This window comes from Sphaeramia orbicularis, chromosome 15 (assembly GCF_902148855.1).
Source record: "Sphaeramia orbicularis chromosome 15, fSphaOr1.1, whole genome shotgun sequence".
Classification (NCBI taxonomy): domain Eukaryota; kingdom Metazoa; phylum Chordata; class Actinopteri; order Kurtiformes; family Apogonidae; genus Sphaeramia; species Sphaeramia orbicularis.
The window spans coordinates 47,483,744-47,501,830 of NC_043971.1; the positions used below are offsets into that span (position 1 = coordinate 47,483,744).

The 18,087-nt window shown below is 38.5% G+C and overlaps 1 protein-coding gene across 1 annotated transcript in view; it reads right to left on the reverse strand.

Annotated features, from left to right (window-relative positions):
* Nucleotides 1-17,050: 17,050 nt before the first annotated feature.
* borcs7 (BLOC-1 related complex subunit 7) overlaps nt 17,051-18,087 on the reverse strand; it is a 7,439-nt gene continuing 6,402 nt past the window's right edge. The window contains exons 3-5 of the mRNA XM_030156625.1: nt 17,685-17,728; nt 17,564-17,584; nt 17,051-17,465 (exon numbers count right to left, since the gene is read on the reverse strand). Of these exons, the coding sequence (XP_030012485.1) occupies nt 17,414-17,465; nt 17,564-17,584; nt 17,685-17,728 (117 nt within the window). The 3' untranslated portion in view covers nt 17,051-17,413. The remainder of the gene's footprint in view (nt 17,466-17,563; nt 17,585-17,684; nt 17,729-18,087) is intronic.

The following is an 18,087-nucleotide window of genomic DNA, read 5'->3' on the forward strand; positions in this document are numbered from 1 at the left end:
CTAAACAAAATAAATCAAATCAAATTTTATTTATATAGCGCCAAATCATAACAAAAGTTATCTCATGACACTTTACATATAAAGTTGGTCAAAACCAGACTCTAAGCCAATTTACAGAAACCCAACAGAATCCTCCAGGAACAAACACTTGTAACTGGTGACAGTGGCGAGGAAAAACTTCCCTTTAACAACAGAAACCTGGAGCAGACCTAGACTCCTGGAGGATGGCCATCTGCCTTGACCAGTTGGGGTTAAAGAGAGAGAGTAAAGGAGGAGAAAAAAAGAGAGCGATAGAGATAGAGAGAGATTGAGGGAGAAGGGGGGAAGTAGAGGGAGACACATTGATGCAGATGATGCACAGATAACAGAACTAGAACATCTATGGAACAATATAATAAACACTATCATATCTATATGAATAAGTGAGTGATGACAATGAAGGCAGGACCACAGCAGCAGGTCCAGAGATGATCCTGAGAAAACCTGTGAGGCAAAAAAGCACAGAGACGCCAGGGAAGAAATCAAGTCAGTAACATGAATTCACTGGGGTGTAAATAGAAGAGAAAATTAGGAGAGAAAAGGTCAGGGAGAAAGAGGAGCTGAGAGGAGGTCAGAGAGGAGGAGGAGCAGAGAAGAGATCAGTGTATCCAGATGAGTCTCCCAGCAGCAGCATAACTAAGAGCAGCCTGAGCTGCCCTAACTATCAGATTCATCAAAAAGGAATGTTTTTAACCTACTCTTAAACATAGAGCTCCTGGACCGAGGGAGGGAGGTGGTTCCACAATCGTGGAGCTTGGTAACTGAAGGCTCTGGCCCCCGTCCTACTTTTGGAGATTCTAGGGACCACCAGTAAGCCTGCACGTTGAGAGCGTAGTGCTCTAGATGGATTGTATGGAACTAAAAGCTCTTTCAGAAAAGTAGGTGCCTGGCCATTAAGGGCTTTGTAAGTGAGGAGGAGTATTTTAAAGTCTATCCTAACTTTTACAGGGAGCCAGTGTAGCGAAGCCAACACAGGAGTATATAACCAATATAGCTTGGTTAGGGGTGATAGGGAAAATGGGAAGAGGGGAGCGTGAATGAAAGTGAAAAAGAGAGAGGGGGGAGTGAGGGGGGGGAAATAATAATTGTTGTAATAATATAAAAATATAATAATAATAATAATAATAATAATAGCAGTAGCCTAATTTACTAGTGTTATTGTGGCAGTGGCAGCCGTAATACAAGTTAAATAATTAAATATTTGTAATAATGTATTTGAATCAGTTACTATCCATTTTGAGTTTATATGAATTAATTTAAATAAATATGAGATTGTTGCTTGAACACCATACAGACAACTAGGGATGCACTGATCCGATACCAGTATCGGGCTCCGATACTCAGTGTGTATACTCGTATTCGTACTCGTAAAAGTAATCCGATACAAATGCACCGATACCACTTACGGCTGTGTGACATTCACTGTGGTATGCAGCAGTGGAATAATGTGTGGAATGTGTGAAGAGTGTGGAGATTTTTCAAAATAAATAAAAATAAAACGATGATAAAAGTAATGCTGACTGCAAGTTAACGTTAAAGACAGACAGATACCGACGGAGCATTCTGTCCATCCTCTATGTACATTCCATCTGTTTTCTAGGTTTTCTAGATGTGTACCCAGATGGAGAATACCACTGGGAACCGTGGAGGTAGAGGATCTGTTCAAAGAGCGACTGTGTGAGTTAGAGAAAAACTACTGACAGATTTATGACAACTACCCAGGGCTGGGCCAGGGGTACAAAGCGGTACTGACCTCCGCCAGTGGAAGTGAAAATGAAACTTAACGCTCATTTATCTTTTCCCTACCTGCTGATGCTTCGCTTTTAAACCTTACTAGTGAAAACGCTGCAATATTAGTATCACATTAGTGTTGCCTTTGCCGTCTCCATGTTTGTTATTACTGACTTTCTTCTTCTCAAAAAACTTTACTCTTCTTCGTGGTATTTGTCCAGGATGGTTAAATCAGAGCGGCGCCCCCTGGTGGATTAATTGAGAAAGGCTTATTCCAACACATTCAATGTCAGTAGCAGCACCTTGCTACAGTCAGACTAATGACAACAACAATAAAGCACATTTACAAAAGGAACTAAGAACTGGAATGGGATTATTAAGTACTCATATCGGTACTCGGTATCAGCAAGAACTCAAATGTAAGTACTCGTACTCGGTCTGGAAAAAAGTGGTATCGGTGCATCCCTACAGAGAGCCACTGGACCTCGTTTCTTCCCCCGAAGATGAGCCCGACAGCAGTGGTGTCACCTGCAAATTTTATGATGCAGTTTGAGGGGTGGGATGGGGTACAGTCATATGTGTAAAGTGCATATAGGAGTAGGTTTAGCACACAGCCTTGAGGAGAGCCAGTGCTGAGGGTGAGAGAGGAGGAGAGACTGGGGCCAAGTATCACGAATTGTGGTCTGTTTATAAGAAAGTCCTTAATCCAAGCGTGAGTGGGGTGAGGGTGGGGGGAGAAGGTCCAAGAGTTTATTGATTAGGATGTCAGGGATGATAGTATTGAAGGCTGAACTGTAATCTATGAACAGCATTCTAACATAGTTCCCAGGATGTTCGAGGTGCTCAGAGCAGTGTGGAGTGTGATTGCGATGGCATCCTCAGTGGAATGGTTAGCCCTATAATCAAATTGGTGAGGACTGAGTGATGGAGAAAGACAGGCCTTGATGTGTTGAGAGACCAGTCTTTGGAAGCATTGATCAACGAGGTCAGAGCAATTGGCCTGTAGTTGTTTAGGCTGGTGTTGGTTGCTGTTTTGGGGACAGGGATTATAACAGTTTATTTTAGGCAGGCTTGGGATGGAGGCAAGGGACAGAGAGAGGTTGAAGATCTTAGTCAGTATTCCTGATAGCTGATCTGCAAACCCTCTGAGCCCTTTCCCTGGTAGTCTGTCTGGTCCAGCCGCCTTCCTTGGGTTTACAGTCCTGAGGTCAGCTCTCATATGAAGTTGCTGGAGGGTGAGTGCAGTGCTGGTGTAGGCTGCAGGGAGCATTATTTGCCTGCGCACCTCAAAACAGGCAAAGAAACACTTTAGATACTCTGCCATTGGAGCATTTGCGATGACTGATGCAAGGTCATTAACGTTAACAAAAACTAATGAAATGACAAAAACTAGAATTGAAAAAACATTTTCATTAACTGAAATAAATAAAAGCTATAATTAAAAGAAAAAAACGATAACTAACTGAAACTGTATTGTGTGCTTACAAAACTAATGAAAACATAAAAATTATGGATTAAATTCCCTTTGTTTTCATCTTTGTCAATGTCGGACTGATATGAAAGTGATTTATTTCGCTGTAGCAATTTTACCTAGCGGCACCATATGGTACTTCACGGTCCGTCACTTCTCATCACTTGTTGTTTAGAGTCATCTTCTTGTCCCCACTCTACCTGGAAACATAGAGACTAAAGTTGGGAGTCCTGTATGGGATTTATGTGAATACGACGGAGAAGAAGATTAAAGATATGACAAAACTAAAATTAATACTAAAACTAAACAAAAACTAAGCATTTAGAAAAAAAATGAAAACTAATAAAAACAGCAAACCTGCTCTAAAAATGAATTAAAACTAACTGAATTAGAGGATAAAGAGTCAAAACTAAATAAAACTAAACTATAATGAAATATCCAAAACTTTTATAACCTTGAACCAATGTTGTGCTATGCCCCCTAAAGTTGGAAATGTGCTGTATTCCATGCCATACCTGTCACAAATTGTTGTCAGTGATATGACCCTTTATTTTCCTCCTGTACAGCTCCTTAGCAGCTCTTATCCCCCTCCTTAGGTTCCCTCTGGCCATGCAGTACTGTGTCCTGTCACCTGACTTAAAGGCAATGTTGCATTCTCTGATGGTGTTGGACTTCATTCGTCAGCCAGGGTTTCTCATTCGGAAACATCTGGATATATCTTGCGGCAGTAACATTTCCAGCACAGAATATGATGTTGGAGAGCACAGTCTGTGTGTATCGATCAATGTCAGGGTTTTCAAATAGACTCCATTCAGTGCTCATAAAACAGTCCTGAAGCTAAGTTAAGTCCTGAACTCCTGATGCCAAGTTAAAACCTTCTATGGTACACATGTAACAGGGTCAGTTATTTAGCAGCAATGTGGGTATGTATATTATATTGTGTATTGTTATAATTACACAAAATCTGTTCATTTTATTTTAATTTCTTTTGGTTGGTACCTGACATTGTGGGCCTTCGGGTCAGTGTGTGGAACTTTTGGTTTTGGTCTGTTCCCCAGCGAACAATTTACAGTGTGACACTGCGCAATATGACCGGAGTGCCTTTGCCTCTTCCCTTTTTTTTGGATTTCTGTAGGAGAGCTAAGCAGCCGTAAAGTTCTTGAAAATTTTTATTTTAACCTCTGTTAATTAAATTTTTTTTACATGAACCGGCTAGTTTAGGCTGTATCAGACGCTTATAATGTACTTAAACACATTTCTTTATCATTTGGTTTGTGCAGGAGTGTGTTTTACGGGGGTCTTTATGTTTTATCATTTTTGTCAGGTATGTTGTTTTTTGTTTTAATGATTTAATGTATGGCCCTTTTGTTTCGGATTTCTGTGAGAGAGGAGTGTGTTTTACATGGGTCGCTGACTGGAGGTCTTTATGTTTTATCATTTTTGTCAGAACAATAAACAGAGACTGCCTCCAAAGACGCATGTGCGTCATCATTAAAAGAACACAACGCAGAGTCCGACACCACCGGTTACACACATTATGATCCCAGTGAGGGAAAAAAAATGTTTGGAGTGTTTTTCTGTCTCAAAATTGACTAAATAAACATAATCTGAAGAAATTTATTTTTTATTTTTATTTTTGGAAGTTTTTGGGGTTTGTTGCCTGTAGGCAACATTGCACCATATAATGATGGATAAAGTGAAAAAGAATGGTTTTTTTTTTGTTTTTTTTTCCAGTTTGAACATTGTTTATTTAATAAACAGATGCAAAAATCTTCAATAACATCCAGAAGTCACAATTCATGGAATTTTAAATTCAAAAACATAAAATAAACTCTTAAAAGGTTTCTTGGGTAAATGTTGCCTGTAGGTAACATTGTATCATTTAGGAACAACCCATTTAAATAAACGTGTAAAGTGTAACTAAGTCTAACTAACTTTAAACTACTTATCTCAACAAAGATTATAACCATTTGAAAAATAAGAAACAAATGTCAAATTCCAGTGTTTGATCATCACTGCTTCATTTCAGCGCATGTTTTCTCAGTCCCCTGTGTCTTTCCTGACATATGTTGCCATCACTTGTGCTGATGCTGCTCAGTGCATTTGTCACAGGTAGGTGACACATTTTGTGCACTGCACTTTCCCTATACCCTTACATCAAGGGTATTTGCACTTGCCCTTTTTTCTCCACCCAAATAGGCCAATGGTCAGTGTTGACCTGACAGACAGATGCTGACGCAATATTGCTGTGATGATTCCATAATGGTTAGGCAACATGTGCAATTTACTATGATGGTATGTTGTTGCCTTGGGGCAACAGCTGCATTTTAACACATTGTCAATATTTAATTAGCAAATAAATTGCATGAAACTATCAAAACATTAAGTTTACTCACCTATTAGTGTGAATATATTTTTTTCCAGGTGGAAAAGGGCCAGGGAAAAACATTTTGAAAGCCATTTTTTGCAGCAAGATAGCAGAGCTGTTTCCTTAGAAAAATCATGTGAAAAAAGGTTTCAAACTGGCCTCCCGGAGGTCATTTGATGAATTAAACCATTTTTATTGTTTCCTTATTGTTTTTCCTCTTTTTAAAGTATTGTATCATTTACTGGGATGCATTGTTGAGATATGACAGGCCAAAAAAGGCTCTGTTGCCAGAGGGCAACATGGTACCATAGAGGGTTAAGTGAGAAAGCCAATTGACGTAAATCATAGAACTTTAAATGACTTTTATAACTTCAACCAGAAAAACCTTAATCAGTAAAAAATATTAAACTTCAGCAAAGATTAAAGGTTACTACCACAACTTCTCAGTAGTGTTTACACATTAAAACAAAACCACATTAAAAACAAAACATTATAATGCAATTGGAAAATAATGTTCGATTAATTTGACTGTTCATTATATCAGTGGTCTCAACCTTTTTTCAGTGATGTACCCCCTGTGAAATATTTTTTCAGCCAAGTACCCCCTAACCAGCGAAAAGTATTTTTGGTTAAAAAAAAAATGACTTAGAACAGAGTGCTGTGCCATCAGTGCCTGATTTATTAAACTTTGGAACTCCATTTGTTGTGGTCTCTCTTGAACTATTTGGAAATAAAAAGATATAACTAAAAAAAAGAAAGAAATAATTAACTTAATTATAAATAAAGATTTGTGCACATAAAAATAACTAGACAATTTCCACACGCAGAAATCATGAGAGGGGCTTGGGGGGGTGGGGGGGCACGCCATCGGTTCTATTCTGAGGTCGTTCATGACAACAGGTCCCGCTCACGATCGCAAGGTCGCATCCACATCCAGGCCCAAGCGGCACACAGCCGAGGAAAATTTCCGGGACCACTAGATGGCGCTATGAATCGGATTCAATATCGCTGTGTCATTTTGTTTGAGGCAAGAACAACATCAACCAGGTCAAGCTTGGTGCTGATCGGACCAAAAATTACTGAGTTACCGTGTGGGACCACTAGGTGGTACTGTGGGCCAGATTCAGCATTTTGTTCAGAGTGGGAGCAACATTAACCACATCAAGTTTGGTGCTGATCGGACAAAAAATGACCGAGTTACCATGCAGGACCACTAGGTGGCAATGCTCAGCCAGATTTAGTATTATTTCATTCAGGGAAGTAGTAACATCAACCAGGTCAAGTCTGGTGGAGATCAGACCAAAATGACTGAGTTACCGTGCGGGAACACTAGGTGGCAGTATGAGCCTGATTTAGTATCATTTCATTCAAGGCTGGACTAACATCAACCAGGTCAAGTTTGGTGGAGATCGGATAAAAAATGACAGAGTTACCATAGGGGACCACTAGTTGGCAGTATCAGTCTAATTTAGTATCATTTCATTCAATGCTTGGCTAACATCAGCCAGGTCAAGTTTGGTGCTGATTGGACCAAAAATGACAGAGTTACCGTTCATTCTGTCAGTATTTACAGCTTGCCCCCCCCCCCCCCCCTTCTTAAATTCTACCTCCACCCCTGCACCAATGTAATGTGACTCCAATGACCCTTAATAACCTGTCGTTGCCATGGTGATGTTCAGGCTGAGCCCCTAATTATCAACATAAAGTGTCCTCCTTGGGATCATAGCAAAGATCTGTTCTCAAAAACATAACATAACATAATAATCTTCAAGATACAGCCGGAATTTTGCCAGCTCTGGTTTGGCCTTGTTTGCCACTTGTCCCTCTGTGTTCTCAAAAGAATTACGCTTTAACCACAACTCCATTGTTTGAGTTTTCAAGTGATAAACAGGTGATGCTAGGTGGCATATGACAGGTTGGGTCGAACCATTCTGGTATGGGGGAGACTCTGGGTTTTTAGGGTGATGAAACTGAACAGTCTATTGAATAAAAAAAATCATTTTATGAACTTATATATTTTCCTGAAATATTTAATTAATTTAAATTTTTTTTTTTAAGGATTTTTGTATGGATGCTACTTTTTAAATATATTTTAAAACCTCACGTACCCCCTGGAGTGCCTTCACGTACCCCCAGGGGTATGCGAGTATATCCCCCATTTGAGAACCACTGCATTATATAATAAAAGATATAACATCCTGAAACTTCAAGTTCTAAGACCAGCAAGTCCTCCCTACAAATATAAATTGGAATTTCCTCTTGTTGGACTAATAAAAGCTTATCTTATCTTATCTTATCTTATCTTATCTTATCTTATCTTATCTTATCTTATCTTATCTTATCTTATCTTATCTTAAATGTTCAAAGTTAAACTGATAACAACACAGAATAGAATAGAATAGAATAGAATAGAATAGAATAGAAGTCATTAAATTAAAAGTGTCATCCAATCTCTGCATCATATAACAAACTAAGATCAAAACGATCATGCTTGTTTTCAAGGTCATGCACTCAGGTGGGAGTGTAATGAAATACTGTTGACAGTCTGACCCAGGAGGAGTACACCCCAGAGAATAAACTGTCCTTGGCCAAACTATACCCTGGGATGTAAAATAGCCCAGGCCAGAATATAAATCTCAGAGTACACCCCTCCAGGCCAGAATATGACCCTCCAGGCCAGAATATACCCCAAGATAAAGTGGATGTACTGTTGTTTGCTGATTGAGGGACATGTCGACCAATCCATTCACACAAAAGTCACACAAAAGTCACAGACTTTTTTGTGAATGACAATTGTAACTCAGCAGATTCGCTGTGGCTTTGATCCTGCATCAGTTGTCCAAACTCCATCACAAGAGATATCAAAGGTGTTTACATGTTCATTAAGTAGTTCTGTTGATGTTTTTTGTCAAGTCAGAGTTCATGTGGTGGATAACTTTATCTCTGAGAAGGGAGGGGTATATTCTGGCCTGAAGGGTCATATTCTGGCCTTGGGGGATATATTCTGACCTGAAGGGTCATATTTTGGCCTGGAGGGGTATATTCTGGCCTAGACCACTTTAGACCTGGATATTTTCTAGCCTGGGGTTATACTCTGGCCTGTTACACTGGGCCTCGACCGTTCCGATATGATGTTCTTTGTTGTGATTTGCATGGTTTTGGCAAAAGTTTTATGTTGGATGCACTTCCTGACACAACCCTCTGCATTTATCTGGGCTTGGGACCAGCTCAGTGATTACACTGGCTTGTGCCACCCTTGAGGCTGCATTTACAGCTCTACTCTAACAGTACAAATATATTGACTCATTGAAACCATTTAGACAAGAATTGAAAATAATATAGTAATCATGTAAAACAACAAAGCACAGTGAAATCATTACATTTATTTTATTACATTAGAATAATGAAATACATCAGTGTTAGCCACTCAGTGTATGCATCTCTGCATGTAGTTTCTATATATGGCCACTAGATTGCAGAAAAGTATCATCTGTGATAACTATCAAACTAATAGAGCTTTGTTTGATATGCATTGTTAGAGTCAACTGCATATTTTTTGTTTAGGTGTTTCCTGAAGCCTGGAAAAGTGCCCAAACCACAAGAACATCCTGTGTGAGAATATTTCAGATGCAGTGATTTATCAGGGCACAAACCACACACACAAAAAATGAAATGTCACTGTTGTTGACTGTAATCAGGAGTATCACATTTAAATTACTGAAAAAGTCAAGTATTAATTCATATTAAATCAAGTCTCTTGCATTGTCTGAAGGTGAAAACCTGCAAAGTCAAATGTACATGGGGATTCTAAGTTTTGTTTGCACAGCTGTCCTACCTACGATGGATAGCCCTAGAGCAGGGGTCAGCAACCCTGGTCCTCGAGAGCCACTATCCTGCATGTTTTAGATGTATCCCTCTTCCAGCTCACCTAACTGTCGTTATCAGGCTTCTGCAGAGCTTGGTGATATGCTTATCATTTGAATCAGGTGTGTTGGAAGAGGGATACATCTAAGGGTGTATTCACACCAGGAAAGTCCGATAGTTCACTTGCTTTGGTCCGGACCAATTTTTTTTTTTTTAATTTGGTGCGGTTCGTATTCACACTGTACATTTTTGTAAGTGGACCAAAATCTGTAAACAAAACCACATGTGCTGAGGTCGTTCATCCATTGGACAGAAATGAGCAGTGTCCATTAAAGCGCTCAGTCCAAAGTGAAAGGACAGAATCATGGACATTTTGCGTGCTGTTTTTGTTATCGTCATAGTGGTTTTTACAGATGCAGACGTCTGCACAAGTGTTTGAGCAGCAAGAGCGTTTGATGCAACGTCAGGTTTACAGTATTGTAGAATTCATTTCTCAATGACGAAGACACAGGGCAAGATGGCTATGGAGGACAGCGCTCATGTGTGCACATCATGTTGTGACTGTTGGTCTGATTCACGCAAGACAGAACAGGTCTGAAGTGTGAATTCTGCTAGTATATGAAAACACTGTTCTCCAAAAGCATTAGTGCTCCGTACTGCTTACCTATGCGTATCTATCCTATATCACCTTTGAGTTTAGCCAGGGACAGAATTCCTCAACGCAGGCAAAGTTTGCTGGGGCTGATGAAGTCGTTTATTATTTTTTATTTCAAGCACAATAGACAAATCTAACCGTCATCCTAATCATTCTCTCGCTGAACAAGCTGAAAACGTCGGAGTTTTTATGTGTCCTTTCTAGCAGCTGTGTTATATGCACATCTGCCCAGATGTCTAAAAGGCAGCGTGTCCCTTCCAAGCTCCAAGTTTGACCAGGGCTAATTTTCAGCTTCGTAGCTTATCCTCACTCTGAGCGCTTCTCTGGTAAAACTCTATTGTCCATAATGCTCGACGCACGACAGGAGCTCGTTAGGTACAAAAAACCCAACTGTGTCGGATCAGGTCCGGTCTGCTTTCACACCTCAAACGAACCGCACCAGGGTTCGTATGGAACCGCACCGAGACCACCTCTTCAACTAGGTCTCGGTTCGCTTGTTTGGTCCGGAACAGAGTTTGGTGGTTTTTATTCACACCAGCCCAAAAGGTCCAAACCAAGGGAGCAAACGAACTCTGGTCCGTTTTAAACTGACCAAACAAGGCAGGTGTGAATACACCCTAAAACATGCAGGATGGTGGCTCTCGAGGACCAGGGTTGCTGATCCCTGCTCTAGAGAAAAAAGGGTTTGTCCCTTTGGAATCGCTTTGGAGACTCCACGCCTCCTTAGATCTCATGCAGATTTCAAAACTTGAACTCTGGTAGAATCATAGCAGAAGGAGTAGCAGTGTTCCAAGACCTCCAAGAAGCTGGTAATGCCTGTGCTCTCTTTTTTGGCATCATCGATGACTTGAACTTGAGCTATCCATCGGACCTGAAGTACACTTTTGAGTTCATGCAAAAGATTCTGATGGAACTTGATCCAAAGGACCTGCCAAACAAAATCCAGGTCCTCAAAAACAAACTGCTGGAATAAATACAAGAATAGGGGTGTTAGAAAATATCAGTGTTGCAATATTTCATTTCACAATGCTGTATCGATATTAAAAAGTACTGTATCAATATTTTTAGGTATTTATTCAAATGCAGATATGGCGGAGGTTCATTTTAGTTTTTTGTTTTTCTTTATTGTTTATATTTATTATCATTTAACACTGTTTTATTAAATAATGGTTATCTGAGGCTTCCTAAAAGCACATTTTACTGTCTGAGAGAGGCAGATGTTAGTTCCTTTGTTGGGATTGCACAAAAATAATGTTATGATGTTAATTATGAACATATAGAATATGAACATTTGAACAGGATCTTAAACTGTAATGTCTGTAAAACATAATTTAAGTTTTAACACAGGAACATTTTGTGATATAGCGTTAGATCCTGTTCTGATCAAATAAAAAAGTGTTTAGTATTTGTGCATATTTCAGGTGTAATTCAATTCTTCCAGGAAATAATCATTTTAAAAAAAGAAACAAAAAATCTTCTTTTTAATAGTATCATGATATATCGGGATATATCATATCATGATCCTAGTATTATGATTTATATCAGATCGCCAGATTCTTGCCAATACACACCCCTATACAAGAACTCCTGATCAGTCTGTATTCAGGTGCCTCCAGTGTGACCAGCAGGCTGCCTGTGTTGGTTTATTCTTTGTGTGACTTATTTCAACTGTTCTAATAGGCTGTGGTTTTGACAGCTGCTCATTTGTTCTCTGGAACTTCTTTTCTGTTTAACCGCAAAAGTTAAGTTTAAGACTCATGGTGTTAAAGGCTAAGGCAAATACTCAGCATGTATGCCCTTACTGTGGTTGAAACTAATATGTGTCATGGTGCTATCCTGTGTTGTCACAGACCCCTCCCTCAAACCAATTGTCTTCACCTGCTAGCACCATACCTGAGTCAGATCTCCATTAGGAGTCTATTTAAGTGATTCCTTTGCTCAGGTGTGGTGCTGGAACATTCTGCTCTGCTGCATCTGCCATTTTTACCACTTCTCAATAGCCTCAGACTCTGATTTCCATCCTCACTGTCATAACACGAAGATTCATTATCCGCCTAATCTTGCCATGCTGTGGACCTTATCGTCCATCCTCAGGATTTTTGTTACCTATGTTCATGATTCTTTGCTGTTAATAAAACACCTTTACTCCCTTCAGTGCCAAGCATTTGAGTCCAGTCATTTACTCCGTCATGACAATATGTCCACGATGGCGATAAACAATTTCACTGATTTCTTTTGTTTATCCTCCAGAGTGTATTAAAAACAGGTGCCTTAAGTACTACTTTGCTTAGCAGGTTGCATTTGGAGCAGCAGTACTATTACATTGTTATGTTAGTTAAGTAGTTAATGACTGTGTTTACAATACATTTTTGAATGTTTCTAAACACTGAAGTTGAACTCTAAAATTGTTGAATTCTGAATTTTATTTTATTTTTTTATTTTTCTACTTAACATCATTAGGAATTTGAAATTAGACAAACTAAGCTCAGTTATTTAAAATAAACTTAATGGCATGAAATTACTTTCCCTTAATATTTTTGCAGTGCTTTTATGTGTTGGAATTAATCTGTTATACTCAACCATATCACATTTGTGTAATGTAGGCTAAATACATAAAAATTAAGTTACTTTTTTAACTTGAAGTTACTTAATGTATTCTTTTACAGTATACTTCATTAAGTAAATTGAACAAAAAGTTGTCAATTAACATTTACTTAAAGTTTCGTGGAACCACTTGACAAAACATTAAGTAAATACAGCTAATAATTTTTTTGAATGCCGTATAAGCATGTTGGTGCTCATAACATGAACCTCGCAAGAAAAGCTATTGAAAAGTAAATTAAGATTTACATGCTAACATCACCCTGTGGTCTGCATGTTCACATTCATCTGACCAACAGACCAACTGGCAAATCATAATAGTGTTTATTTTCTTGTCCTTATGCGATTGGATCCTTTTCAGTGGGTTTCTCAGTGGCTTTGAGTGAGATGCATATGAATATAAAGCAGATGATGCTCCAAATGTGACAGGCACTGGAGTTTTGGGCCTGTTCAGCTTGTTTTACCAGTGTTTAATCTCCTCTGGTTCTGTGTTTTACAAAGGACCTTTGATCTTTAATGAACATGATCAAATGCTACTTCAGCAGCATAAGTATTATATGACCATGAAACAGCAGCTGTGCTGTTGTGAATTGTTTCGGTCATGGATTTGCTGTGAGGAATAAAACAGGTGCAATCCATGCTGGGATCAGCACCATGTCAGTGTTTTGTCTTGAAGTGGTGCTGTCTTGGTCTGAGACATGAGGGGCCATCGTCCCTGGACCCCCACAGACCAAGGCTCTGTGATAAGACAAGACACTGTCGTATAAAAAAGCATATCATTTTAACTCAAGGTTGAAGAGACAGGGTCAGATGAGGTCAAACGTGACTCTGTGGGGGGAGATACTCTCAGGGTCACAGATTTCAGAGGGAAAAGCAAGTAAAGACAGTAAATCTGAGAAATGAGACAGCTGTTAGCGTCAGTGAGAACCATTACAGGATAATAATGTTTTGTGTTCTATTGCTGATACTGAAAACTAATTGGGCTTTGGAGTTACATTAATGGTTATTATTTTCAGTCTATTCTTTATTAGCTTTTAAGTGAGAGTAGTTTAATAGTCTATGTTTTAATGACGTTACATATTTTGAGTTTTCAGAGCCTCCGCTTTGCAAAGTTGAATAAGTATATCTTTAACCACAGTCTGTTTTGTGCTCTAGAAGACAAAACGTGTGGACCATCTCTTGGAGTTACAGGTGGACTTCCAAGAATCGACCTGATGTTTGGCTTTCAACACAATTCTGTAAAACCTAAAACCCTAAAGCAGAGGATTCAGACTTTCTCAAGCAATTTTTAATTTTCATACGAACACACAACTAGTGTGGTTTACCTCTAGTGGCAGCTGACCTCGGTGTCAAGGTGTGATCATTGTGTACTAGAGTATAAATGCTGTGAAACAATCAGAAAATATGGTTTTATTTCTCTGCTTTAGATTCACTGACTTGTTTACTAATGCTTCTCACTTGATCATAATCTATTTGTGTCTCAGTTCAATACCAGCCATGTGCCAAAAAATAAGCCTTATAATTCTATAAATACATTTCCAAGCATCAGAGTACTTTCTGCACTGTCTGAAATAGTGACTGCATTGTATTGACCACAGGCTGAAATAAATTTTGATTTATTTTCGCCTATAATCAACTCAATGTAAAGAACCACATAGGTTTCTTAGGAATGAAAAAAGATTAATCGCTCTGAAGGTTCAGCACAGTCTTTTCTTGTTAGATTAACTCCATTTTTAACTGTTTTGAAACTGAACTGTAGCCTGAACATGGACCTTTTTTCTTTGTTGTCAGTTATCATGTAAATGTGCTACATACATAAAACGATTGTTTCCAAAGCTGATCTGAAAGGTCTTTTCAATGGTTTGAATTCATACTTTATATGTAAATGTGGTTTATATTTTTATATCTTTGCAGATAAGAACCCTCTGTTTCTAGCTGACAGTCAGTTTTAATGACACATAGCTCACCGTACCGTCACATTAGTGTTGTATTGTATATGAGTCTCTGGGCTTGTGTCAAGGTCTGGCAGCTGCTAAACCTTCAGTCTGCTGATAAGTCTGTTCTCTGCTTCTTGACATGTGTCTAAATTGATGATTCCAATGCCTGCATTCACGTTGCCATCAAGAACAGGCCACAAGTTGAAGTGTACATTTGTCTTCACTAATTGATTACCTCCGCCAAGGAGGTTATGTTTTTGTCAGGGTTTGTTTGTTTGTCTGTCCGTTAGTGTGCAACATAACTCAAAAAGTTATGGACAGATTTTGATGAAATTTTCAGGGTTTGTTGGAAATGGGATAAGGAAGAAATGATTAAATTTTGGTGGTGATCGGGGGGGGGGGGGCCCCACGGGGGGGGGGGGGCGCAGACCAGAAAATTTCATCAAAATCTGTCCATAACTTTTTGAGTTATGTTGCACACTAACGGACAGACAGACAGACAGACAAACAAACCCTGGCAAAAACATAACCTCCTTGGCGTGGGGGGGTCCACGGGGGGGGGGGGGGGGGGGGGGGGCACTGATCAGCCTTGGTGGAGGTCTGTGCTCTCCGAGTGCTTCTAGTTAGAAATTATAATGATCCATTCAGAATTTAAACCACCCACATATAAATGACAAGCTATTTCAACTGATTATTATTCATCTTCTGGTATCCAGGTGAGCATATTATGCACACTTTGCACATGTTATAAAAGAGCCTATAATTTTTCACAATTAGTATTAGGTCAGAATTCAAAAGTTAATTTTCGCATGATCTTTAAAATTATGACCCAGCCACTAAAATAATCACGTTGTAAACAATAGAAAATAACTACACTAGCACTCTTCTCCAAAGTGAGTAAAAAATGCACATTGACACATTTTAGAACATCTGAACAAGCACAAAAATAATAATGCATATTAACCAGTGTTGGTGTTAATCATTGACATATGCCAGGCAGCAAAAAAAAAAAAAAAAACTGAATCCAATTTTTATGTAGTATATTCAAAAAAAAATTTGGCATCAAAAAACATAGTTTGTCATGTCATTAGTATGAGATATTTTTGTTTATAGCTCAAGATGACAAAATACAAAAAAGTGTAAAAAAAAAAAAAAAGTTCAAAACAAACAAATTTTTTTTTTTTTTTACATTACTATAGCATCATGCAGATCAAACACTTTTGGTGGTTAAGAAGGGCCTTTATGGGGGATACCAGAGGGTTAATAAATAATTATGTAATAATATACATAAATACACAAAACAAATAAATATGTTTATGTGTGTGCGTTGTTGTTGGGTAAATGACTAAATTTCCAATGTCATGTTATGTCCTGGACAGTATATGTCTCCCTACAAAAATAAAATAATTTGTTTTTTGATAAAAGTTTTGCTTGCACAATTGCTATTAGTTAGCATATTACAGCACATGCCAAAAAATGCATTGTGAGTGAAGAGTGTTTCATGTATGGATGGTGTCTGATGTTGCTGCTTTTGTGGCGGTTGTGAAAACAGTAACAGATTCATGGCTTTTTCTACAACTCAACACTAACAGGCACCTTAGATTAATAAATGCTGTATTTTACACTTTACAATAAGGTTCTCATTACTAACAGGTATGGAAAAAATTTGTTAATGATGTTAAGAGTTTGACAAAATAAGGGGATAGGTTAAACTGAATTTAGCAACTAAGTAAGAAAACTTGTTTTACAGGCATTACTTAATGATTTGTCTTAATAATAATCCATTTGAGCCTTTATAAGGGAACTCTTATTGTAACATGGTACCAGCTAATCTTACTCATTGCAAATGTTGGCTTAATTTCAAAGACCTAGACAACTGACGGCAGGTTCAGAAAATGACACCTTAAACCAGGGGTGTCAAACTCCGGTCCTCGAGGGCCGCTATCCTGCATGTTTTAGATATTTCCCTCTTCCATCACACCTGGCAGCCATTGCATCATTATCAGGCTTCTGCAGAGCATAATGATGAGCTGATCATTAATTGAACCAGGTGTGCTGGAAGAGGGAAATATCTAAAACATGCAGGATACCGGCCCTCGAGGACCGGAGTTTGACACCTGTGCCTTAAACAGTCAAAACATAGAAAGCTGTATTGCCATGACAGCTGAAGCCAAATGAAAGCACAGAAGAGCAAGAGTCATCAGCAAATAACTGACAAAGTGAAGAAAATGTTGAAGTTTTCCAATTCCATTCTGAAACAAATGCTACAGATATGCTGATGCTATATCCCCCTGCATTATAGAATATAAGCATAGAGTGACACTTACAGTATAATTTATTACAACATGACACATCAAAGCGTTTTCTGTAAATAAATTTTTAAAAAATGTACGATGGTTCTTTGTGAAGGAGCAGCTCTGACCTCTGATCTTAACATTACTGGAGAAAACCAATAACAAACAGTAAGAAACATGAATATTTATTACTGTGGCATAAAAGTTGTGTTGCAATTTTTTCTCATCAGCTCAATTTCTGTGTAGAGACATTCAGATGTAACACCAGCAAATGGTCACAAAACCGAACAAAAAGCCCAATGCAGATGCAGAAATGCACAGTCTGGCTCCTTAGCTCATAGTTCAAAGTGCTGTCTGAGTACCACATCGATAATAGCAGAATTTGCGGTACCCATTCCAGCTCAGCTCGGACCAAAACACACCCACTCCTGACATCTCTGATTCTGCGTCGTTTCATTTCAGCAGGTGTGTCAGCTGGTCTTGCAGATTTTTCGAGTGTTCCACACTGGAAAAGGAAGTGAGGCATAATCACTGTGTGTTATGGCTGAGTGTGGAGACATTCAGCTCCCTCTGCTGAATCCACATACTCATGTTTGGACTTACTTCTTCTGGATGGCCTCTTGCCTGAGAGACACAAACACACAAACTCTGAGTATCTCCACAGTTTAACAAAACTCCAAATTCTTTCACAAGTCTCAACAAAAGATCAGACGACACTACTCACTGGTACTGTAGATGTGTTGTGATGATGGACATTTTTCTCAGACTCTGGAAATACAGAATTCAAACATTAATTTTAGTCATTGTGTGGACATTCCTCATGTAGTTAGAAGACAAGAAAAAAAATCCTTCATAAAAATATATGTACTATTAGAATGTTGAATTACACAGCCTGGCAAAAAAAAGAAAAAAAAAAGAAAAAAAAAAACTATATTATATTAAATTATATTATATTATATTATATATTAAATTATTTCATTATTATATTAATATTTCATTTATTTATTATGGTAAAGTATTGCATAACCCTTGCAGAGACACAGTGGCTTTTCTAAATTATAAATATGCATAAATATGGGAGCAATGGAGAAAGGTGATGTGGTCTGAAGAGTCCATATCAACCCTTT